The 25013-nt window shown below is 42.2% G+C and overlaps 1 protein-coding gene across 8 annotated transcripts in view; it reads left to right on the top strand.

Annotated features, from left to right (window-relative positions):
- Positions 1–8451: 8451 nt before the first annotated feature.
- The window catches only part of ank1a (ankyrin 1, erythrocytic a), a 109028-nt gene continuing 92466 nt past the window's right edge, over positions 8452–25013 (top strand). For 5 of the 8 annotated variants that reach the window (XM_088994429.1, XM_088994426.1, XM_088994428.1 and 2 more), the window contains exon 1: positions 8452–8669. In XM_088994429.1, the coding sequence (XP_088850555.1) occupies positions 8544–8669 (126 nt within the window). In that variant the 5' untranslated portion in view covers positions 8452–8543. The remainder of the gene's footprint in view (positions 8670–25013) is intronic. The other 3 variants (XM_088994435.1, XM_088994436.1, XM_088994437.1) reach the window with 1 other exon arrangement.

The following is a 25013-nucleotide window of genomic DNA, read 5'->3' as shown; positions in this document are numbered from 1 at the left end:
GGATCAACACGACGTTTTCAGACCAAACAAAGTACCGCAAAATGCATTGTGTGTCCTTTCTTGGTCAGGGGCGTTCCGTCAGTGACGTGACGTGAGGACTGTTCACTAACTCAAAAACAAGACTTCCGGAATATTCAGCGCGAGTCTTAAAACGTAAAATATAGCTATATGCTGTGGAATCTTTGTAAAATACGCTCAGTAGAAGTCATTTGAAGCGATTTAAAACATTATCAACACAACTTGTCCGGAGACGTCGGTTGTCCTTTAAGACTGTTGGGATCGGATCTCGCACTCCCCCGTTCCAAATGAGGATAAGCGGTTCGGAAAATAGTTGTATGGATATTGACAGGTGTTTCTCCAAGTTTCTGGCAGTATTCTATTTCTCACAGTTACATTAACATTATCATTGATGACCAACATCGTCAGAGCAATATGTCTTTTTGTGCCATATAGGAAATGTGCCATTAAATACAATATTACAGTGGGGGGGGGGGGGGGGGGGGGGGGGTTGAAGCGGGGATGAAATAATTTGTGCAAAGGGAAAACCAGCGGAAGCCATTTGTAAGGAATCCGTTGAAAAAAAATACACAGAGGAAAAGAGACGGTACGGGAAAAGAGATGAGGAATGAGAAGAGGGAGGAGTGAGAGGAAGGGAATGGCACTCGGGGGACAGAGTCTCAAATGTTTGTGGTGACAGGCTCCGGCCTCTGGCCTCCTCCCCAACACTTCCTGCTCCGTTTCCTTTTCTTTCATTTCTCATTATTTGAATTATTACTGTGTGGTCACTTGCAGGATCTGTCATGTTATCCCATCTTTGTTAAAAACAAACATGGCATTTGTACTTTAATTCTCATTATACATTTGACAATCAATTAGTTTAAGCACGGTGCCCATCAAATTCCACATGGTAATGGAGGCAATACAATGTATTAATTTAGGTTCTATTGACGTGATTGCTTCACAAACTTGATGCATATTTGAGAGATGTACCTCCATGATGTAAATGTAAATGTGCTCTTCCAGCATATCCCATTATTATTTTGAGCTCTGGTGAATTTGCAAGACATGAAGTAATTTTTCATCCCAGGTCAGGCTCTATGGAAACAATGTGAGGCACATTCAAAAGCTGTGTCAAGCTTGACACAGATATGAATAGGATTTACTGTTATTAGTCTTGCAGTGGAGACATTTACATTTATTTTTACAGACATGCTGATTCTGTTTGGCTAACACTGAAATGGAAAACTTGTAGTTTTTAGTTAAGGTTTGAAATACATATATCTTTTGTGACCCCTGTACTGGAAATTGTAGAAGTTGCAGGTCAACATTCTGCGTTATACCCCTGTCCTACCGCTGGGGTGAAGGAGTGAATTGGCTTTGACGCCACAAAGCATCACACTGTACATTTGCAGTAAATACTTCACAAAACTCTGTACACGAATTCGACTTATTTTTGTATTTTTTTGTTGTTGGTGTCGTCGTATGTAGTATTTTCATAGGATGCAGACTTACAAAGTAAGATCAAGTGATGTGCTGCAGTGGGGACATGGAATCTATTGTTGGTTTGTCATCTGCCATATGGCTCTCACTGTTGTCATTGCACCATAGAGGGAGAGAGGGACACAAAAACAATGAGCATTTTCTCCCTTCATCGCCAAATATCAACGATAAGCCCTATTTTTACACGAGAGTACATTTTTTCACCCCCCGCCCCACTCCACCCCATCCTCTTTCAAATTGCTGATAAGTTCATCTGTTCAATTGTGTATTTATTGATTGATTTATTTTTAATATGAAACTTTTTAATAATAATAATAATAATAATAATAATAATAATAATACATTTCATTTATAAGCGCCTTTCAAAACTCTCAAGGATACTTTACAGTCACAGGATATTTTTTCTGCGGGAGAGCAGCGGCAGCTACACGCTGGCTTTCCCCCCCTGCCTTTAAACAATTTGTCATGTGAACAGCCCTTAATGCCATGCCTGGATATCTGCCCAAAGTTTACTGAACTTGCATTTTCTAAGTGAACAACAGTACTGATTTAGAACACGGGAGAAACTGGTATTCAACGTACTTAATGCAATACATACAGTAAAACTAAATAGATCAATATCTTATGAATTTAGTTGTCACCTGCATTTGTGATAAAGTAATGCAAAATAAAAATCAATGAACAAACAAACGGATGGATGGATGGATGGAATGAACACCAACGTGCACTTCTTCTCTGTAGTGCCCCTGATGCCCCGGCAGAGGGAGCCTAGTGTCCTGTAATACACAATTGATACTTGTCACCATTCCAAGTGATCGCCTGGCTCCCACCTCTCCGCCGCAAATGCCCAATGATAATCTGTTTCACATGGTTAAAAGGTCAGCATTATGATACTTTGAGCCACTGAAAATGTCACAAAGACACACAGGATTCAGCCATACTGCAGAAGCAGAATCAAAGTTTAAACATCACTTCCCAATCCTGCAAAAAAAAACAACAACAACAACTCATGATAGTGCAGAGGATGATGCGGCCCCACACAGACTTGTAGTAAGCCACTGTAGGTTGTGGGCCTCTGTCAGCTAACACACTGCATATGTTTGCTATCAAAAATGTCCAGGCTGATCCGGCATTAGCAGCATAGTTAACATTGGGCAATGCGCAACAACAGAATAGATAAAGCATTTGAATGTCACCTCAGCCACCCTCCAATCCATCAGTGACGTGTCGAAAATTAAATTATTGTTCAGAATAGCACAGTGTAAAGTGGTCAACATGTCTGCTTCAAAGTTTTACTGTTCAGTGTTCAAATCTCTGTTGCAGCCTTCCCCTTTGCATTCTGCACATTCTTTGTCAAGGTTGTGCGGGTTTTCCTTGGGTATTTCATGTGATGTTGATTGCAGATTAAATACGTGTGAATGTTCGTGTGGAATGTTCTACATGTTTGTCAATCTCTGTATGTCCTAAAAGACTTGCTTTGATGTTTTACATAGAAGCATGCCAAAATAGTGGACAATATGTCTGACTCACAGTCAGGAAATCTGGGTTCAGATCTCCATTGATACATCTTTGTATGGAGTTGACATTTCACTGCGTGCATGGGTTTTGTCCTGGTGCTTTGACTTCCTCCCAAATCTCCAAAACACGTGTCTTGGGTTGTGTGCCTTACTGCCCAAAATCTACTGGAATAGACTCAACAGGAATAATTAAAATTAGGACAAGCAGTATCTAGTATATAAATCACTAATCGGCAGAATGTCTGCAGACATTTCTACTTTTGCCCACACTAGATTTTAGGGATGAAAGGTTTTCCTCATTATGCAGCATCAGCTTTTGTAGTGAGCTCCTCTGAAAAGTAAAAGGTCTCTTGTCCATAAAATCAGAAACATTGGGACAACCGCTCTATTGTCAAAGGTTGTAATGAGCATCAGTTGACATGTCGACCTAAATGTTTGTGATGATTGAGCGCAGTGTTCGGACATTAGGAGTCCATTAACATGTTTGCAGATAACACTTTTAGAAAGTACCTAGCCCTGTTTGGCAAGTGAATTGGGACAGCTGAAGAGCCATTTGAATCTGTTTCAGAAAAGAAATCATGGCAGCCACAAAGTATTGTGCAAAGTGTGCCAATCAAGCTCTTCATGAATAGAGTACAATAGCATTAAAAGCATGGAGCAACTACTACTACTACTACTACTACTACTACTACTACTACTAATAATAATAATAATTAATAATAATAATACATTACATTTTAAGCGCCTTTCAAAGCTCTTAAGGACACTTTACAGCAGGGGTCGGGAACCTATGGCTCGCGAGCCATATATGGCTCTTTTGATGATTGCATATGGCTCGCCGATAAAACTATATACATATTCTCGTTTTTTTCGCCGTTGATTTCCCGTTGGGGCTGCAGTTGGCGGAAAGCGCAATTTTGATTGGATGACACTGGCCGTCAGTCGAAACAGGTAAACGCCCCTTTAAATGAGCCCCACGAGTGCACTTCAGCTTGAATTCACCAAAGGATTCATTAGCCTTTGAGGAGAGAAAATGTTCGGATTCGAATTTGCAATGAAACAACACCATCGATGCAACAATCGAATGTCAGTGACATTTTAACAAGCCCCGTGTTAACGTTAGCATCAACATACTGCTGCGAGAAGTAGATTGCAGATAGCAAGTGTGGACGCTTATGGCCGTGCGCAGGCTAGCTTGCAGTAACTCCGCCTCCGGACCGGCAAGTTGAATTTCATTCCGATCGTTTGCCTGGATTTTTACTCATCACGATTGGAAAAAACATCCATGTTAACGGTGAGTACTATCACAAAGTTAGTTTAAATAATCCATTCTGATATTTTGTTGAAAAGTGACCGCGCGTGTTTGCGCGCGCGCGCCCGTGTGTGTGCGTGTGTGTGCGCGCGCCCGTGTGTGTGTGTGTGTGCGCACGCCGCCCGTGTGTGTGTGTGTGCGCACGCCGCCCGTGTGTGTCCGCACGCGCGTGGCTCTCGCTGAAGAACATTTCTAAATATTTTACTTTTATGGCTCTCTTAGTCAAAAAGGTTCCCGACCCCTGCTTTACAGTCACAGACAAGCATAGGTACTATAATAAATAAAATACAATCACAGATAGAATGCAATAAATAAAATACAATTATAAATAGAAACAAGAGAGAGAGCTACACAGAAAATTCAATTTTAAATAGGTGGGTTTTGAGATAACTAAGAACTAAAAGCATGCATGGCGGTCTATAGGGTATTGTCCATTCACAAAACTATGACCTCCAAATGGTCAGATGCACCAAACTCATGTCTACAGAGTTCTGTTGTAACATCTTGCCTTAAAACCTACCTGTGGCCCTCCACAAAAACTAAATTGTAAAGTGATGTGCCGATGGATTATGTGAATTATGTAGATTATGTCCAATTCTTTACATTCCCAAAGCCAAAAACACAACTGGAGTGTTAGTCAATGGATGAAACATTCTGGACAGCCTCACTCCCAGCTAAATATTTCCAAGATAATTAAGAATTCATACATTTGCCCCAAAGTAACATTAAGACTGTCCCTGTGAAGTAGTGCGATGGGCTTGGCTACAATCATGGTGATAACTAGTTTTTAGCTTTGTTGTCAAATCAACTCCAGGTTTAGAGGCGAGATCATCCACAAAAGTCGGCATAAATTATATTTCTGCTAATTTGAAAATGTGTATTATCAGGATATCATTACAGATGCTTTAAATCAAGGGTCTCAAACTCGCCCACGAAAGAATATTTTGCGGCCCACCTTGACATGAAAGATTGTTAATGCGGCTCGCATGATTTATATGAATGAAACTTTTGCATGGAGCTGAACAAACCACCATTTTGGAGCTACAGAGGGAATTTAATCACAGATTTGCAGACTTCAAGACGCACAAAGCCACATTTCAAATTTTTGCCCACCCATTCTCTTTTGATGTGCAAGGTGCCCCTCCTGTGTTCCAAATGGGGCTCTGTGACCTACAGTGCCACTCTGGACTCAAAGCCAAGTTCAGGGATGTGAATGGAGAAGCAGACAAGCTTGGGCAATGTTTGAGAGAGTTAACCCCCAGCTTCCCTGAACTTTCCCGAATGTTCAAGCGGACCATGTGTCTTTTTGGGAGCACATACTTATGTCAGAAGCTCTTCTCCACCTTGAACTTCAATAAGTCCAAGTACAGGTCCAGACTTACTGATGAGCATCTTCAAGCCCTACTCAGTCTCCACTGCCTCCTCCCGCAAGAGAAGCCGTGTTTTGGACAGTTCATGTTCAATATTTTATTTATGTTCAGAAAGTTAAAGGTTAAAGAACTGTGAATACAGACTTTTAAAACTTTATTAAAATAATTAGTTTCCTGTGTTTTTTTCAGTCGTCTGTATCTGCCTTATGATCATTATAATTATTTTGTTTATTACTGGTTAATTTATTTTTTATTCATTTTCCATTTATTCATTTAAATCATTTTTTGTGTGTTGAAAATAAAGCTTTTGAGAACATTGTAATGCTTTGTGCTTTTCTTGTGAAAATCCTGATGCGGCCCAGCCTCACCCAGACTCAGCCCCCGGGTAAATTGAGTTTGAGACCCCTGCTTTAAATGTATTTGGATGATTGTTATTCAGTGTGAAATGGGTAAATTGACACACAAGGTAGGTGACCTTGGGTGTCATATTGGGACTCTCTCATGCTGTTTCATAAATTTACACTGAATGAACATTGTATCCTCACGGGTACTTTAAACTTTGTGCTTTCATCTGTCGCATACCATTTTCTGTACGGACAGTATCCCAACCCTGGACTTCTTTGTTCAAGTGCGGTGAAACTCTGGGGCGGTCGAAAGCCAACAAAAGAGTGGTAAACCTCAAACGACATTATTTAATTTGAGTGAACCATGGAAAAAACAAATACAGGCTATGCTCGAGCTCATGCACGTTAAATCGCTAAACATTGCCTGACTTTTTCATCTCCCCCCATAGGTTAGTTGGACCCTGCCATGGATTTCATGTGCAACCCTTACGTTTGAAGTCTGGAAATGAGTCTGAACTCAGAAACACAAAAGAAAAAACATTGTCAGACTACTTGGAGTTATGTATAATATTGAGCAGCAGACTTAAAAAAACAAATGCCAATTGCAGAGTACACAGCCTCCACATGATGACATAAATGTGTATTTTCACATCACTTGCAAATCTGTGTATGTGGTGCATGGATTGGCAATAAAAACATAGCCTCCTCTCACCCCAAGACCCCAGAGTGCCGTCATGAAGCAACATTTATAAACTGCTCTTTGAGGCGTGAGTATGGGTTGGATGAGTGTCTCAGTGACAGTCTTCAAATTATCAGTAAAACTAGCGCTTCATTGGTGAAACACGCAGTGTTGTTGAATAAAACTGGTCTAGTTGGCTGAGGAAAATATTTCTGTCTTTTCAGCAAGACGGGATGGTGATTGATTTGAGGACATTTCCCAGGAGTTCGATATTATGATGAATGGTTTAGCCAGAGGTGTCAGTCCATCAGTATTTGTGTTTGTTCGCGTCATAGCTTAACAGTGTATGTGAGAGATTTATGTTGTAGTGTTGCCCACTGAATCCAAAATCATCACGTCGATTCATTAGTATGCTGCTGGATGAGGATCTGCTCTTGGATCTGGGGAAGCCTCAGCAGAACGAAAAACTAAGGAGAGGTAGGGCAGGCAATAAGTGAAATTAGTGCAGACATAGCAGGGACTGCTTGAAGGAAGACAGTTTTCCCCACAAGCAGCCAAAGGAATTATACATTAAATTTCTAAATCATAGAAATATCCACTGTGAGACTAATAAAGGCATATCCAATGCTCTCCAATGCTCTCCAAATATAGGCTATCTATTTTTCCTCTAATATGCACATTTCTATGATCGTGAGCCATGAAAACAATATGAAAGGACTTAATTTTAAACCCGAGTCAGCAGCGTTATCAGGAGAAGGTGGAGCAAAAAATGAGAACAAATAGCTTGAGCAAATGCCATCAAACTTTTTGCATTCACTTAATATTTGCCGCACAAAAGTCGAGACTGGAGGGGATGCATAAAACCAATGTCCTTTACATGTGTTGCATAGTTAATGAAAGTTGAGAAACACAAAATGGGAAGCCAAAAGAATGCCTCAGTGGATCCCCTTTCTAAAGACCACATGTGTCAAATGTTTCAATAGATTGTAAAAGAGTACCGCATAGCTCCCAGATGTTGCATACACAAGCACATTGCAGCAACATTCTTCCACAGTGCTATCTGCTGCAGTGCTTAACCAAAACAGCAGGACGAGGCAGCAGAGTTAACGAGTCAAAGGCAGTCCGCCACCCCTACCCTTTCCCTCATGCATATTTTAGATTTATTTTATTTCCTTCACTATCATAATGTGTGTTAGTGAAGCCATGATTGGGTCTATACATTTCGGTGTAGGACATATGAAAGGATTACAAGGTAGTGAGCAATCAAATACAGCTCCTGAAAAGAACCAAAATCAATGTAATGTGAGGAGGAAAAAAAGTGTCTTTGTTTCAAAGATGCTGAAGCTTTTCCCAAACGGAGTGTTTTCATCAGTCTATGGGGTGCCTGTATACAGGAAACCCAATCCAGTGAACATAATGAACATACAGTGAGCTATGTATTACCATAAAAGGGTAAGTCAACCCCTTTATTCAATCTCTATCTTCTCTCCGCTAAGGACACCAGTGGCGAAGGCTGCAGAAAAACATCGAATGAGGGAAATGTGCATTAACGATCCAGAGAATGCAGTGCTGCATTCGCATCCCACAGCAGGCTGCTGAGGACTGCCGCTGTGTGTGTGTGTGTGTATGTGTGTGAATGCCTTCACTGCTGAAGAGGAGAGAAGGAGGAGGAGTAAGAGGTAGAGTGAGACTGAGCGCGCTCATACTCTATAGGATCATAGAGGAACACAGCAGCAGCACTAGTGTTGGCACGCGGCGGGTAAAAGTCCCAGCACCGTAAGATTTGGACACGCTGACAGCACCCAGACTACCCGAAGCGCCATGGCTCAAGCGGCCAAACACCTCCGCAAAAACAAGGATTTAGAAGCCCAAGCAGAACAGGAACGCAAAGAGAAAGAGGAGGAAAAGGTCAAGAAAAGGAGCCGCTCACGGGATAAAAAGCGCAAGGTACTGGGATGATACACAGGTGTCGTCGTCAGTCAGGGGTGGGGTAGGTTCTGGAGGGAGGGGGTTTTGAAAGCTTGAGTGGGCGCCTCCAAACCCCCTACCTTTTTTGTGTCATGCTAACTGAGTCTGGGGTGCCTGGGCACACATGGAAAGTACGTCATGTTGTGTTTCCACTGTGTGTACACAGATCCTCCCTGGCACACATGTATGTCACGTACATACAAAACATGGGAAACGTTCCAGCACACCGCATGCTCTCTTAATCCTTTCTATTCCTTTATGCCCAGTTTATTGAGTGTCCTCAATCAATTGTCTGCCAGGGAAGCAATGTCTCTCTCTCCCTCCACACTTTTTTATCCACACTTCACTGAGGTACTGTGAAATTCATGTACTGGCCACTGCACTGACAAAGCTTTTTCCTTTTATTTGGCTTTGGAATTATCACTGCGGTGGAATACCTGCGGGCTTCTGTCTTCTGCCTGAGAATCCCAATGCAAAGCTCATCGTAACTAATAATTCACTGCTCCGCCACTCACCAACTGCAGGGAACTACGCTAAAATCGGTGTGTGCAGCGTGTACAGCGTTACGACGTATGGTTCAATTTCAGATTTTATGTTGAAATTAAAATGCATTGTTTCGCTAGTAAGTGTCCTTTGAAAATGGCGCATCAGCGATCCTGTAAATGCGCATAATGCCAAGGTGTCTAGAAAAAAATTAATTGGTGGTGATACAATGGAGTGGCCAAACACAAGACTGCACCGTCCATCAAGAGATGTTTGCATTATTCATTTGCTAAAAATGATAAAAAAGAGGAAGGCAGTTTGACTCCATAACAATGTCAAGCCCAATACTTTCTGCCATGTTCACATCAACCTGTCAAAGTCAAAGTCAGCTTTATTGTCAAATATACTCATATGCATGACATACAGCACAGATGAAATTACTGTCCTCTCGGACCCAGCATGCAAGGCACTTATAATTACTTTAACAAACATAAACATGAAAACGCCAATTTGCCGGGAGAGGGGAGCCGCTGCGTGTTCACGCGCCGCCATCTTGGGTAAAAAAAATTGAAAAAATAACAAATATGATACTAGTGCAGCGTGTTCTACCGGAAACAAATTCCTTGTGTGTTCTACATACTTGGCAATAAAGATGATTCTGATTCTGATTCTGATTCTGACATAGACACAGAGTCATTCATTCTTCAGGACTTGCTGTACCCTCTTTGTGATGACATGAAGCAGTTCTAGTTGAAAGAGGAGAGGATCAAAGCATCCATGTCAGCAATGGATCAGGGACGTCATGGTGGAATTTGTACCTGTGCTCTCAATGTCTTTTACATGTATAATGGTGTGAGAACAAATCATTTTTATATGCATTTGAGTGAGTCTGGAAGGGGGAGGTGCAAGTAAGGAAAGCCTGCAGCGGTCTAACCGTATTCATTATCACAGATTTCTTCTGGGGCTCCTAGAGAGCAGCACAGGTTTGACTCAACGTGCATTGTTTTGGGGGATCTTATATCTGTTACATAACCATGGCTCTTAACTCTTAAGTAAGCCTGTCCTACTCCCGCCCCCAATCCCTTTTCCGTCAATCAAAAATATACGGTACATTTTAAACCAGATTATACACACTATGTCAAAGTACTCCTACACACTCCTCTCACCTTGGAACTCCTGTTACTATATAATCATTAACCCACAACATGTACCTTCATTTGAGTATTTTATTCCGAGCTAAGCAGCTTGTTGTCATCTAAGACTTTTATCCTGCAGTAAGGGTGGATTTTTGACCCCTTTGAGTAAGAAAACTCAACCCTTTTTAACTCATTCATTGCCAGACGATGTGTAAAAATGTGTTCACTCCAGTGCCAGGGTTTTTGTCATTTTCACTCAAATTGCAGGACCCACAGAATATTGAGTTTTAGGACTACAATAACATTCAATACAGTACAGCGTTAGAAAGCTTAGACTCTCTTCTTTCATCAGAAAAAAATAGTTAATTAAGTTGTATGGATCTTGAGTTAGATGAGCTTGAAATGAGGGTGACTGTACAAAATACAATACATACGTATTGATTAGTACAGCGCTTTAACAAAACGCTAACATGGACAAAAGGCAAATGCTGCCCCCTTGTGGAAGGGAACAAAACATTCCTAGATGTCTGGCCAGTGCTTTATCGGCAGCCCCCACAAGAAAAATCAAAACATGAACAAATTAGGCAATGGCGCTCCATGTCTAACTTTTCAATTCCTGAATAAATTCGGAAATGGCAGCGAATGAGTTAAAATGTACTTATCCATGTGTGGTGATTCAAATGCTGAGAACTAGTGCATTCTGCTTTAACTTTACATTCCTCTATGACTTGGGCTATCGATAAAAAGAGATGTTAGTCGCTGAGCTAAATTGTCAAAATGTGTGCATTTTTCACCTTTCTGTCAAAAGCGACTTTATATTGCTCATCTTACTTCATTGTTTATTGTGTCAGATGTCTTAAGATAGACCCAATTCACATTTTATTTGAAAATTCAGCACCCCATTGTTATGTTGAAGGAGAGTATGTGAGTTTTAGTTTTATGATGGCAATTGTTTTGTGAGGAAGATGTTGATGGGATTTTCTCTACTCACAGGTCATCAGATATTTGATCAAATGCAGACTAATAATTTGAAAGATTAAAAGCAACACTGAGATGAATCGTTGTCAGTGCCTTTCTGATTCTGATGAAAGAATTATTTCAAACATCTATGGGTTACTTTAAATATATCCATCCGTTTAATAATCGGTTATTCCTGGACAATGTTCATGATGAACAACTCTGGAATTAGACCACATAACTAGTGGATGACAGTGCTGATGCACCATACATTGACATATAAGAGCAATTTAGACGTCATGTATTCGTACTCAGAGAGGAAGCAGGGAGGACATCCAAACTCTGCATATGAGCTATTCGAGGGCTTAACTTCAGACCTTCTATTCTGCAAAACAACCATCTATCCGTTTCCTATCCCGCCTGTCCAAATGAGGGGGGTGGGTGAGCTGAGCATGGCCCAGTCGCCATTGAGTGGCTTGTTACGCTGGACGAGTCCCCTGATAATCACTCCCTGCAAAAGATCCAAGTAATTTTTTCATGTAAACAAAACTTAAAAGTTGTATTTGAGAATCTGTGAATGGGCTTTTATGATCAGTGACTGCTTTGTTTCCTCTTAGTGGCAATTCCTTTGCTGCTATAGCATTTGATCTTACGAATGCACGCCACAGTGTTTAAACGACGCACTTGTTCCATTGAATTTTGTCTCAAATACAACAATTTCTCTCTGATGTGCCTTCTTACCTTTAGTAGTTTGTTCTCATCATGCGCCGTTGCACCTTTTTGTAATTTCACCTCATAGGGTGAACATTCAGCAGCTGGTTTGACAGAAAAAAATAGCTGGCTACAATCGTAGATGCTCTTATATTTCATGCCACAGTGACTATCAATATTTTTGCCACTATTGTTTTCTTTTTGTATCACGGGAAAAGCAAAGAAAGCAGAAAAAAACAGTGACGAGCACTCTGGGCTCATGTGTATGTAGTCAGTATCATCGTTTGGCGAAGAGGTTATAAGGCAGGGAATTGCAGAGGAAGATAGTTGTGGCAGCACAGTCTTGACCCATTAGTGGCGCGTGCTCTCAAGACTCATTAATGCAATTCCTCTAGTCAGTATGCACTAAAGCTACTTTGCTACAGTGGACTGTTCGAGCTCCAAGGTTTTGTTGCTGCATCACATTCAGGCATATTTCAAGTACACACCCCAGTGGTATAGGAATGTGCAAATATTGACAGTGAGCCTCTCTTCTGCATAAAGATTGAATTGATTAGAATTTTTGAAGTTTTGGCCATATCTGGTTCTCGATCTACCATTCAAATTCTCTTATTTTTAGTACCTGAACTGGAAAATAGAGCCTTCTCAAAGGTACCTGTGCCAATGTCTGAGCATTGTAATGGCTGTGTTGGTGTAATGTTGATGCGTGCGTGCCTCCGTGTGGGTGTTACCTTTCGGCTGCGTGTGCAAATTGGTGCAATGGATTAGCGGTGCTGCAGTGGTGACTAAGCCCATCACAGTGAGCAACTGGCGCCTGATCATCACTGTCCGTTTACCTGTGATGAGAGATTAAAGTGAACGTTTTTCACTCCTTTAGTTTGAACCACCAGCGGTATACTTTTGTTATTGGCTAGTGCAACCTCTCATTTGTTACTCAGTTTTATGGACAAAGATGTAGCCCTACTTCTGCAAAGTCAGATTAGGGGAGTTGTAAAAGCCAGTGAGCTCTCTCCATCACAATCTGATATCTCATTTTTATCAGTGCTTTATCAATACAGTGATACCTTGGTTTACGAACTTAATTGGTTCCCAGACAGAGTGTGGAAGGCGAAAAGTGTGTATCCCAAAAATTAATTTCCCATCGGAAACCGATAAAATGAGAATAATCTGTTCCCAGGTCCCCATAAAACATAATTTTCTACTTTCTAATTTTCTAAGCCTTAAATCTTCACAAAATATACCTTATTTTATGTATAATAAATATGCTATGGTATTATAATTAAATAAACTGTAGTTTATTTATATGTAGTTGAAATGAGTCCAAATGTCACTGTTATCTCTCCATTTTCTCATTCTCTCTCTGTTGTCTGCCTGTCTCTTTAATGTTTAAACCACCTCCCCTCACTGCTGCGTTCTTGACCAATCACGTGGCTTTAACCGAAGACTGGGGGCGGGGAATAGAGGACAAAAAAAGTTGGCTGCCATTTTCTTTTTGGAGAACGGGCTCGTTCGCAAACGACACATCACTTATTGTGGCGCGCCGTGTGTATCCTGAAAAATAGTTCATATTCCAAGGTAAAATTTTCATAAATTTAACATTCGTAAACCAAAAAGTTCATAAACCAAGGGGTTCGTAAACAGAGGTATCACTGGATAGGTACTGTTCTTGGTAAACTTCCCCCAAGACACGGAATCTGCATTGGCACCTTCACAATAAAATGTTTAGCCATCTGTAGTTTCAAATAAATCGCGATGAAACGATTGACCCTGAGACTAACTGATCAGAAAGTTCCATCGGCAGCATCTACTGCATGTGTTTCATCTAGCATAATCAATAGAGGAGGGGGATATTCAATTTACATTGCAACATGGGTTTTTACACATCCCAACTTCAATTTGCATTTATTGTTATCACAATCAGATACAAGACAGTAATGTTCCAGTTTCACAAGTCAAAGTCAAAGTCAGCTTTATTGTCAAATATGCTAATATGCATGACATACAGCACAGATGAAATTAATGTCCTCTCGGACCCAGCGTGCAAGACAGGCAAGGCACTTATAACGTGGCTAAAAAAGACATACAATTGACAACAGACAATACATGTAATTTCTGTATGTAAAGTGAGGTAGTGTCGTATGGAAAGTGAGGTAGTGACGTATGTAAAGTGAGGTAGTGACATATGTAAAGTGAGGAAGTGACGTACATAAAGTGACGTAATGTCGTAATTGCAAAAACAAACAACTAGAAAGGGTTGAAGTGAGGTCTTGTCTCATGAGAAATAACAAAAAATAGAGTTCAGGATGATCGTACAGCATGTAGCGTGTACTCAGAGTTCGGTGAGTGTGGCAGTGGGAAGGGGCAGGCTGGGCAGGGCTGGGAGGGAGTTGAGTCTCCGGACTGCCTGGTGGCAGAAACTGTCCTTGAGCCTGCTGGTCTTGGCTCGGAGACTCCGCAGTCTCCGACCCGATGGCAGCAGGCTGAAGAGGCTGTGGGAGGGGTGGGTGGGATCGCCAGCGATCCAGATGGCTCTGCGGGTGAGGCGGGTGTTGTAGATGTCCTGAAGGGGGGGGAGATAGACACCGATGATCTTCTCAGCTGTCCTCACGATGCGCTGCAGAGTCTTACGGCAGGACACGGTGCAGGCGCCGTACCACACGGTGATACAGCTGGTCAGGATGCTCTCTATGGTACCGCGGTAGAAGGAGGTCGTGATGGGGGTCGGGGCTCCAACTCTTTTGAGCTTGCGGAGGAAGTACAGGCGCTGGTGGGATCTCTTGGCCATTGATGCAGTGTTGTGGCTCCAGGACAGGTCTTCGGATATGTGCACTCCCAGGAACTTGGTGCTGCTCACTCTCTCCACTGCAGCACCGTCGATGGTTAGTGGAGCATGCTGGGGGCGCACTCTCCTGAAGTCCACAACAATCTCCTTCGTCTTCTCCACATTCAGACGGAGATTGTTGTCCTTGCACCACGTGGCCAAGCACAATTACTGTGACTGCCTCATCTATCATCTCATATAGGCACCAAGCGGCATATACAGTAAGCGGTTATTATTATTATTATTGTTATTATTGTTGTTGTTGTTGTTATTATTATTATTATAGATGAGAAGGTTTCTTCAGCCGTCATCTGTACAAAAGTGAAGGTTTCGGACGTTTCGCCTCCTATCCAAGAGGCTTCGTCAGCGAACTAAAGTCTGACTGGTCGTATCGGCCCCATTTATATATCCCTAATGTCCAGACATGGTGGCGCCGGACACAGCTATGATAGGTCCCTACTCTCAGGTTGGGGGGGCAGGGGACCCCTCCCTGTGGCCCCACTGATTGTTCCAACATTCCTGACTAACGACTGGCCTATTACCCCCACTCCCCCCGGTATCACCTCATCAGCATAACGACCCTCATCAGCATTACGAAAGTTGCCTAACCTGTTTTGCCTAAGCAGGCTATTGTATGAACGATCCAAATTGAACCTCACCCCACCAGACCGGTTTAATGAAGGATTTTGTTGTTTTATAAGAATCGCTTCTTTTACCCCCCTTTCAAACCATCTATGTTCTTTTGCTAAGATTTTAACCTCATTGTCGTCAAATGAGTGGTTGCTAGCTTTTAGGTGCAAATGTACTGCCGATTGAGGCCCACTAGTATTATCCCTGCAATGTTGATAAAGTCTTTTTTTTGAGAATTTGTTGAGTCTCCCCAATGTACTGCTCTTTACAATTTTCATTCTTACAATGTATGGAATAAACTACGTTACTTTGTTTTTCATTTGGTAGCCTATCTTTTGGATGCACTAATTTTTGCCTTAACGTGTTTATCGGTTTGAAATAAGTAGGAATTTTATGTTGCCAAAGGACTCTTTGTAATTTTTCAGAAACTCCTGCAATGTACGATACTGCTACTCCTCTCCTTTTTGAATCTTGAGAATTATTGGTTTCGTTCGCTATTCTTTCTTTCTGACATTTGTTGAATGACCACTGAGGGTACCCACAGTTAATGAGTGCTCTCCTGATATGTTTTGACTCCTTTTCTCTACCTTCAGTGCTAGTTGGTATTAGTTTAGCCCTATGCTGGAGGGTTCTGATAACTCCTAGTTTATGTTGTAAAGGGTGGTTAGAGTCAAAAAGTAAGTATTGGTCAGTGTGCGTAGCCTTCCTAAAGACTTCTGTTTTTAGCGCTCTGTCCTCTTTTATAATTACTTTACAATCCAGGAAGGCTAGTTGGTTCTCTTGAATGTCCTCACGAGTAAATTTAATGTTGAAGTCTACAGAGTTGAGGTGATCTGTGAAGGATTGAATTTCTTGTTTCTTAATTATGACAAAAGTATCGTCCACATATCTAAACCAGTGTCTATGTTTTGTCCCCGGGAAGGATGTGAGGGCCTGTTTCTCCATCTCTTCCATGTAAAGATTAGCCACTATGGGTGAAACTGGTGAGCCCATAGCACAACCATGAATTTGTTTATAAAAATTTTCCCGAAATTGAAAATACGTAGTATTAAAGCAGATTTCTAATAATTGGCAGATGTGATCCGGTTTAAGTTTGGTTCTTTCATGCAGAGAAACATCCGCCAGCAGCCTCGTCCTCACCACTGAGACTGCTGCTGGGGTTGGGACAGATGTAAAGAGAGAAGTCACATCGTATGATGCCAAAGTTTCCTCAGGTTCCAATATGAGGTCTTTGATCCTCTCTACAAACCCTGTGGTGTTCTCTACGTGATATTCTGTGTTACCAACCAACGGAGCTAAAATAGTTTTTAAATATTTGGCTACATTGTATGTAGAGGAGTCAATGCTACAAACAATGGGTCTGAGGGGGAACCCTTCTTTATGTATTTTTGGCAGGCCATAGATACATGGCGTGGCCTCTCCCGGGTATAATCTAAAATACATCTGTTTGTCTATATGTCTTCCTTTCTCTAACTTTTGGAGACAGTCAATCATTTCTTTCTTGTATCTATTGGAAGGGTCCCTTTTTAGTTGCTCATACATGTTAGAATCACTGATTAACCTATTTATTTTGTCTTCATAAGCCAATGTGTTGAGAAGCACTGTGCATCTGCCCTTGTCTGCTGGCAAAATAGTAATATTTTTGTCTTTTTGTAGAGTAGTTAACGCCTTTCTCTCTTCTAATGTTATGTTGGACGGAGGAAGTTTGGCACTACTGAGAAGAGCTGATATTTTAATGCGTAGATCATCTGCCTCTGCATACGAAAGTTTGTTATTTTTAATAGCCGATTCAGTAGCTGTGATATAATCTATTGTAGGTATAGTTTTAGGAGTCACTGAGAAATTTAAACCTTTGGTAAGTACCGCCTTTTCTGTCTCTGAGAGATCTCTGTGTGACAAATTTTTGATCCAATTCTCCCTAGCAAACTGTTCATTCCTAATTTTTCGCGTGTTTACCAGTAGCTGAGATTGTTTCAGTACAAGTAATTTTTGAAATTTACCCTTTTGTCTCTCTTTGGTTTTGCTGTGGTGCCTCATATAACCGGATTTAGTAAATTCACACACTTCCTGATAGATTTTGTGGGTAAGTTTAGTTTGTAATCGCTGATAATAAGTTTCTATTTCTGACTGTTTGTTTTTTATCTCTATGTTAAGTCTCCTAATTCGCAAATTTAGAATTTTCCTAGTATAATTTTGTTGCATTTTATCGGCTAAGTATCCGGGTTCCAGGGGTGCTTGCTTCAAGCATTTAGGGATTAACCGACTCTGTCTACATCTAAGATTGAATCTGAGGTGGTTCTTTAAATCAGCTAATTTAAAGGTGGCCTTTTCTAAGTTACGTACCAGCAGAAGGATGTCTCTCCCAAAGTTGGCAGCAATACGTCTGTGTAAGCTCTCAGTCGTACAGGAGTGGTCCATCGATGAGAAGGTTTCTTCAGCCGTCATCTGTACAAAAGTGAAGGTTTCACTTTTGTACAGAGGTTTCTTCAGCCGTCATCTGTACAAAAGTGAAGGTTTCACTTTTGTAAACTTTGGCATCATACGATGTGACTTCTCTCTTTACATCTGTCCCAACCCCTGCAGCAGTCTCAGTGGTGAGGACGAGGCTGCTGGCGGATGTTTCTCTGCATGAAAGAACCAAACTTAAACCGGATCACATCTGCCAATTATTAGAAATCTGCCTTAATACTACGTATTTTCAATTTCGGGAAAAATTTAATAAACAAATTCATGGTTGTGCTATGGGCTCACCAGTTTCACCCATAGTGGCTAATCTTTACATGGAAGAGATGGAGAAACAGGCCCTCACATCCTTCCCGGGGACAAAACCTAGACACTGGTTTAGATATGTGGACGATACTTTTGTCATAATTAAGAAACAAGAAATTCAATCCTTCACAGATCACCTCAACTCTGTAGACTTCAACATTAAATTTACTCGTGAGGACATTCAAGAGAACCAACTAGCCTTCCTGGATTGTAAAGTAATTATAAAAGAGGACAGAGCGCTAAAAACAGAAGTCTTTAGGAAGGCTACGCACACTGACCAATACTTACTTTTTGACTCTAACCACCCTTTACAACATAAACTAGGAGTTATCAGAACCCTCCAGCATAGGGCTAAACTAATACCAACTAGCACTGAAGGTAGAGAAAAGGAGTCAAAACATATCAGGAGAGCACTCACTAACTGTGGGTACCCTCAGTGGTCATTCAACAAATGTCAGAAAGAAAGAATAGCGAACAAAACCAATAATTCTCAAGATTCAAAAAGGAGAGGAGTAGCAGTACCGTACATTGCAGGAGTTTCTGAAAAATTACAGAGTCCTTTGGCAACATAAAATTCCTACTTATTTCAAACCGATAAACACGTTAAGGCAAAAATTAGTGCATCCAAAAGATAGGCTACCAAATGAAAAACAAAGTAATGTAGTTTATTCCATACATTGTAAGAATGAAAATTGTAAAGAGCAGTACATTGGGGAGACTCAACAAATTCTCAAAAAAAGACTTTATCAACATCGCAGGGATAATACTAGTGGGCCTCAATCGGCAGTACATTTGCACCTAAAAGCTAGCAACCACTCATTTGACGACAATGAGGTTAAAATCTTAGCGAAAGAACATAGATGGTTTGAAAGGGGGGTAAAAGAAGCGATTCTTATAAAACAACAAAATCCTTCATTAAACCGGTCTGGTGGGATGAGGTTCAATTTGGATCGTTCATACAATAGCCTGCTTAGGCAAAACAGGTTAGGCAACTTTCGTAATGCTGATGAGGGTCGTTATGCTGATGAGGTGATACCGGGGGGAGTGGGGGTAATAGGCCAGTCGTTAGTCAGGAATGTAGGAACAATCAGTGGGGCCACAGGGAGGGGTCCCCTGCCCCCACCCCCAACCTGAGAGTAGGGACCTATCATAGCTGTGTCCGGCGCCACCATGTCTGGACATTAGGGATATATAAATGGGGCCGATACGACCAGTCAGACTTTAGTTCGCTGACGAAGCCTCTTGGATAGGAGGCGAAACGTCCGAAACCTTCACTTTTGTACAGATGACGGCTGAAGAAACCTTCTCATCGATGGACCACTCCTGTACGACTGAGAGCTTACACAGACGTATTATTATTATACTATACGTTATTATTGCTAGCTGGTTCACAATCGGCAGAATTAAATTATGTGATATCGACATTTATAAATAAGTCACCCAGGCAGTAATGACGCCCATCCTGCCGACCCCACCCATCTAAACTATGATAACTCTTAGTGCATCTATAAAGAATACGCCTACCCATGAGAACAAATGGAGATTGCGGAACAGATTGAGTCAAACCTACATTGTCGGCCCAGGTCCTTTTTTGGGCTATGCCTGTTTGAGTGTTGCTTTCCATTCGATTTTGGAAGAGGATACCCAACTGTACCACGTGACTCTTTTGCCGGGCCTGGTAGCCACTTTAACAGTGTGCAGCCGATGATGCTGTCTCATTGCAACAATGACTAATACGACACAGGACGACTAATTTCAAGCCCATTACAAAAGCAGAGGAAAAAAAATCAACCAGGTTTCCTTTTGTGTCAGCACGGGAACTACATAGTGCTTCCTTTATACCTCTGTTACAATTGGATGCAAAAGGAAACCACTTGAGAAAAACAAGTGTACAGTATACTCTAAAAATAAGTATGTGTTCAATACACATATAGGCATATAAAATCATCTTGAGCTTTGCACTTAAGTGTTGGTGTCCATGCTTTCCATGTGCTCACTGTAAAATTGGCCACCGCACACTTTGACAACTGCTCTACAAAAGGGCACATTGATTACATTGGATACAATTTTTGCTGTGTTACATTCAAAATCTGTTCCACTGTATGTGTTCATGTGAAACACTGCTGAGCGTTTTGTCCTCTATTATATTTGACCCTATTTACCACACTTATTCTTTACATTAAATATGGAGTTGTCCTTATGGTTGTGAGTTCTTGTGTCATTATATTATACATGTCAGGTAAGAATTAGGCAATAGTTTTACCGTGCGGAATATTTTGGGACATGGTTGTAAATCACTTCTGTCAGATCCTTGTCCTTTGAATTGATGGAGTATGTGTGCGCTCAGGTGACCCAGTGGAAGCCCACAGTTAGATGACTCACCAGGCTTGGTCCAGGCACTCATTCATGTTGATGGAGGCTGGGAATGACTGTATGAGGGTTGCATGAGCAGGACGGCCGGAAGCTGCATCGTACACTCCTTTAATTAACGCTGCAACGCAAGATGTGCATCAGGCCAATCCACCAAACCCACCACTCCCTCCTCCTACCTTCAGGCTTTTTCAATGAGGTTGCAGAGTGTGCGGTGCGTTCATAGCTGTTTGATGCGGCAGACACCACTGTACTGTTGTGCAATATACACAAAATTGCATTTGATTTCAGTCGCAGTTGATCGATGTGGTAATTACATGAATTATGGCCAGTTAAAATAGATGTGATCTTTCACCGAGAGTAAAGATTATTAAAGTGAGAGAGGCACTTTAAACTTACATCATAGGCCCGCCATGTGCCACCCCAAGCAAAATACGGTATATAGAAAACACCCCTTGTTTTTTGTATTATTATTATTATTATTATTATTATTATTATTATTATTATAACACAACTAAATTTATCCATCCATCCATTTTTCAGACCGCTTTATCCTCATTCGGGTCGCGGGAGGTGCTGGAGCCTATCCCAACCGTCTTCGGGCACGAAGCAAAGAACACCCTGAATTGGTTGCCAGCCAATCAGGGCACACAGAGACAAACAACCATTGACTCTGACACCAAGGGACAATTTTGCAAATTTCCCCATTGTGGGACTATTAAAGGCATTCTGATTCTGAATTTAGGGTGTTCAATCAGCCTGTCATGCATGTTTTTGGACTGTGGGAGGAAACCAGAGGACCCATAGAAAACCCACGCTATATTTACAATTTCATATATATCTTTGAATGAAGGTGGCAGCCCGGTGGTTCAGTGGTTAGCGAGTTCACCTCACAGTGCAGAGGTCTTGGGTTCAACCCCCCCCCCCCCCAATCTGGCCATCCTGTGTGTAGCTTGCATGTTCTCCCCGTGCCTGCGTGGGTTTTCTCCAGGTACTCCGGTTTCCTCGCACATTCTAAAAAGATGGTTGGCAGGTTGATAAGACACTCTAACTTGTTGTTCATCTCCGTCTGTCCTGTGATTGGCTGGCAACAGGTTCAAGGTATCCCCCATCTCATGCCACGATAGCCATTTATCATTAATTGCAATGGTTGTAAATGAATTCGGAAGCATCACGCAGTCTTCCCCATGCCTTGTAAAAGGTTTACTTCCTTAGAGAAGTCTGCCCTTATTTTTAAGTTGAGCTCATAAAATGGATGAATGAGAAGAGAAAAGAGGGAACATCAAACATCCACCAGGCACGTCTCTTCTGCAGGGGGACCGGCTTTCCGAGAACTCTAGAGCTTTTAGTATTTACTCATGAAACATTTTCATTCTGTCATGGATGGATTTTTAGTGCGAATGTAATGATTCATTCGTACACACATGAAGTTTGTTTTGTGTGATAAAGGCATGTGATGACTGCCGGTGGTAAATAAAGATGAGCTAACACACAACTGCACCAGTTCTGAAGTGAAAACTTAATGACGGCAGCATCTGCCTTCGTTCATCCTCCCACTGCGGAACGTAATCTATTTATTTCCGAGACGGCACATGAAATGATGTGTCATATTGAGAGGGGCTTCCTCAGACTCTCTGTCAAGTGCCTCCGTCGGTCTCTCCCATCTTCCCCACGATCTCTCGCCTTGGCCATCTGCTCTAATCTCTCCCCTCAATTGTTATTCTGACAGCGCAGCTATTGCATAAGTCGCTGAAACAAGAATTGAGAGAGATCAGCGTTATTGAAATGTATCCTCGTCATACAAAAATAAAACGAAAGTCACATCACAAACGGATACAAATGCAGCACAGTGAGAAATGTGACAGGTCATTGCTGTTTGCTCTCAGAAAGATTTTGTTGTGGAGACCTCATCTCTGTCTTTTCCACTTAAACTGCTTGTTTGATGAGAGGGCAGAGAGTGGAATCAGGTGGTGGCTTGCAGATTCTGAGAGTTCTGCTGTAATACACTCCGCAGAGTCTCTCTGAGACTTCCAAAAGAGATGAGCCTGTGCGGTGGGCTGGGCTGTCTTGTATCCCCTCACCACCGATCAACCTTCCCTTGGCAAAAAAAGGCAATTCTATGTCTTCTGATGCAAAATTAGGTTTGAGTGGTCATGAAGCGATGTGTGGAGTATAGTCTCTACATTATGTAGTCTTGGATAGTTGAGTAACATCCTTTCCTAAATTGACTAACATCCGTTCCTACGTTTCAGTGCTGACCGACATTTTAGTCATTATTTTAAGGGATTTTTTTTGTCTGCATGACTGAAAAAACATCTTTCATGTGCTTTTGTAATGGGCAGTTTGTGCACATTGTGAACATAGACATTCCTGCAATACCTCTATTATTATTATTATTATTATTATTATTATTATTATTATTATTATTATTATTATAAAAAATAAAAGGGGGGGGGGTAACAAGAACACACGAGCTGTGATTCCATTTGCCAGAGCTATCTTAAATCATTCATCTTTTACTTACAGGACAACCAACACCATTTTTGTTTCCTAACTGACAAAATAATACTAAAATACACAAAACACGCGGGCTGATATTTTTTAGTCAAATGCAAAACACCAATAAAAATCACTTAAAGTGTCCCAAAACTACTTCAAAATGACCTCAGAAATTTACAGTTTCAGAACGTCCTGCCCTCTTGTTAGTGACGTCATGCCAAGACGCCTTGCCTTGCTCGAGAATCAAAACAATGGCTTCAGATTCGGAGAAGATGCTTTCTTGTTACTCATCCAGTTATGAATATTATTCAAATAGTTCTGAAGAGGAGAGCATAAATGTTTGCTATCGATTAAAGAAGTCCTTCCGTCTCATTTTGAGGCGTCTGGACTCCAATGCAACGGCCAGAAAATGCACAAGATGGCGCCCAAGCTCCGTTGGAAATGGGCTGATTTGTCTGCTGGGAATTTGTGTCAAATAGTATCAAATAGTAGTCTTGGTGCAACACACAACGATTCACCATCGCATTATTTATGTTTTTCCCTTCTAATTTCGCCATCAAAACGGATCAACACACAGTTTTTAGACAAGAGTTGGCGACCGTGTTAAAGATGTTCCACTTCCGGTTTCGTGATCATCATCAAATCATTAAGCCATGATACTCAAAATCTCACATTTGCTTTTTTAGACTCTTTTGATGCGAACACTTAGACACAGCATCCATGTAATTTTATGTTGCTTTTAAAGCTTGCCAATTGTTTCAGGACTGCTTACAAAAAGTTATCCCACATGAGGACAATAATAGCTAAAACATGGAGCAATTAGTAAGGCTCTTGCACAGAACATTTCTGGTAAAGGGCAAGATGTGAACTACATTGAACTGGAGCCACACTTGCACTGTGACGACGCTCGAGTGCAAAAAGGCAGGACTCGAGCGACGGGATTTGGCAAAAGGGAAGGACCCGAAATACACGACGTGACAGGCTTGGAGGGAGCAAGAGTCTTTACTGAAACATGCATCAAAAAATAACAACCAGGGAAGAGTGGAGGAAGATAACTAGCAACACGGAAGTGGTAACGGCAAAGTCCAAAAATACTCCGACGGAGACGGTAGTGAGCGATAGGCAGATATAGACAGAAGGCACAATCAGTGAATGACAATCAGCTGTGGGAACCCAGGTGAGTAATGATAGGAGGGGCTGTCTCCAGGGAGCAGCGGAGGAGATGACTGGAGGGGCGGGGCGCACCCAGGACGGCGACGAGATGTGACAGTGCCCCCCCCTCAACGGACGCCTCTTGGCGGCCCACCAGGTTTGGAAGGATGAGCCGCATGGAACGCCCGGATGAGAGATGGGTCGAGGATCCAGGCACGTGGGACCCACTGTCGTTCCTCCGGTCCATAGCCCTCCCAGTCGACCAGGTACTGCACTCCTCTGCCCATGCGCCTGGAGCCCAGTATCTCCTGCACGGTGTAGACCGGTCCGTCGGCCAACATCCGGGGGGAGGTGGGGGGGTGGGCGTGGGGGCTAAGGAGCTGGTTTCCACTGGCTTGAGGAGGGAAACGTGAAAGACGGGGTGGATCCTCATGGTGGGTTGCAGCTGGAGCCTCACCGAGACCGGGCTGAGGATGGCCTCGATGGGGAAGGGACCCGTAAAGCGTGGGCCCAGCTTGGCTGAAGACCCTGCCAGCCGAAGGTCCCTCGTGGACAGCCACACCTCCTGCCCGACCTGGTAGTTGGGTGCCTGTCTCCGATGACGGTCCGCCAACCGCTGGTTCCGGGATGCGGTGCGTGTCAGGGCGTCCCTGGTCTCCTTCCAGACTCGGTGGGCCCGTCTGAGGTGATGTTCAATAGACGGGACCTCCACCTGGCCCTCCTGTGTGGGGAACAAGGGCGGCTGATAGCCACAGGCGGACATAAATGGGGACCGACCTGTGGCTGCGGAGACCA

The sequence above is a fragment of the Hippocampus bargibanti genome, linkage group LG04 (genome assembly GCF_051943395.1).
Source record: "Hippocampus bargibanti isolate YZ-2025 linkage group LG04, ASM5194339v1, whole genome shotgun sequence".
Lineage (NCBI taxonomy): Eukaryota > Metazoa > Chordata > Actinopteri > Syngnathiformes > Syngnathidae > Hippocampus > Hippocampus bargibanti.
Note: the sequence above shows the minus strand (reverse complement) of the source record. Positions and strands in the feature narration are given on the sequence as shown.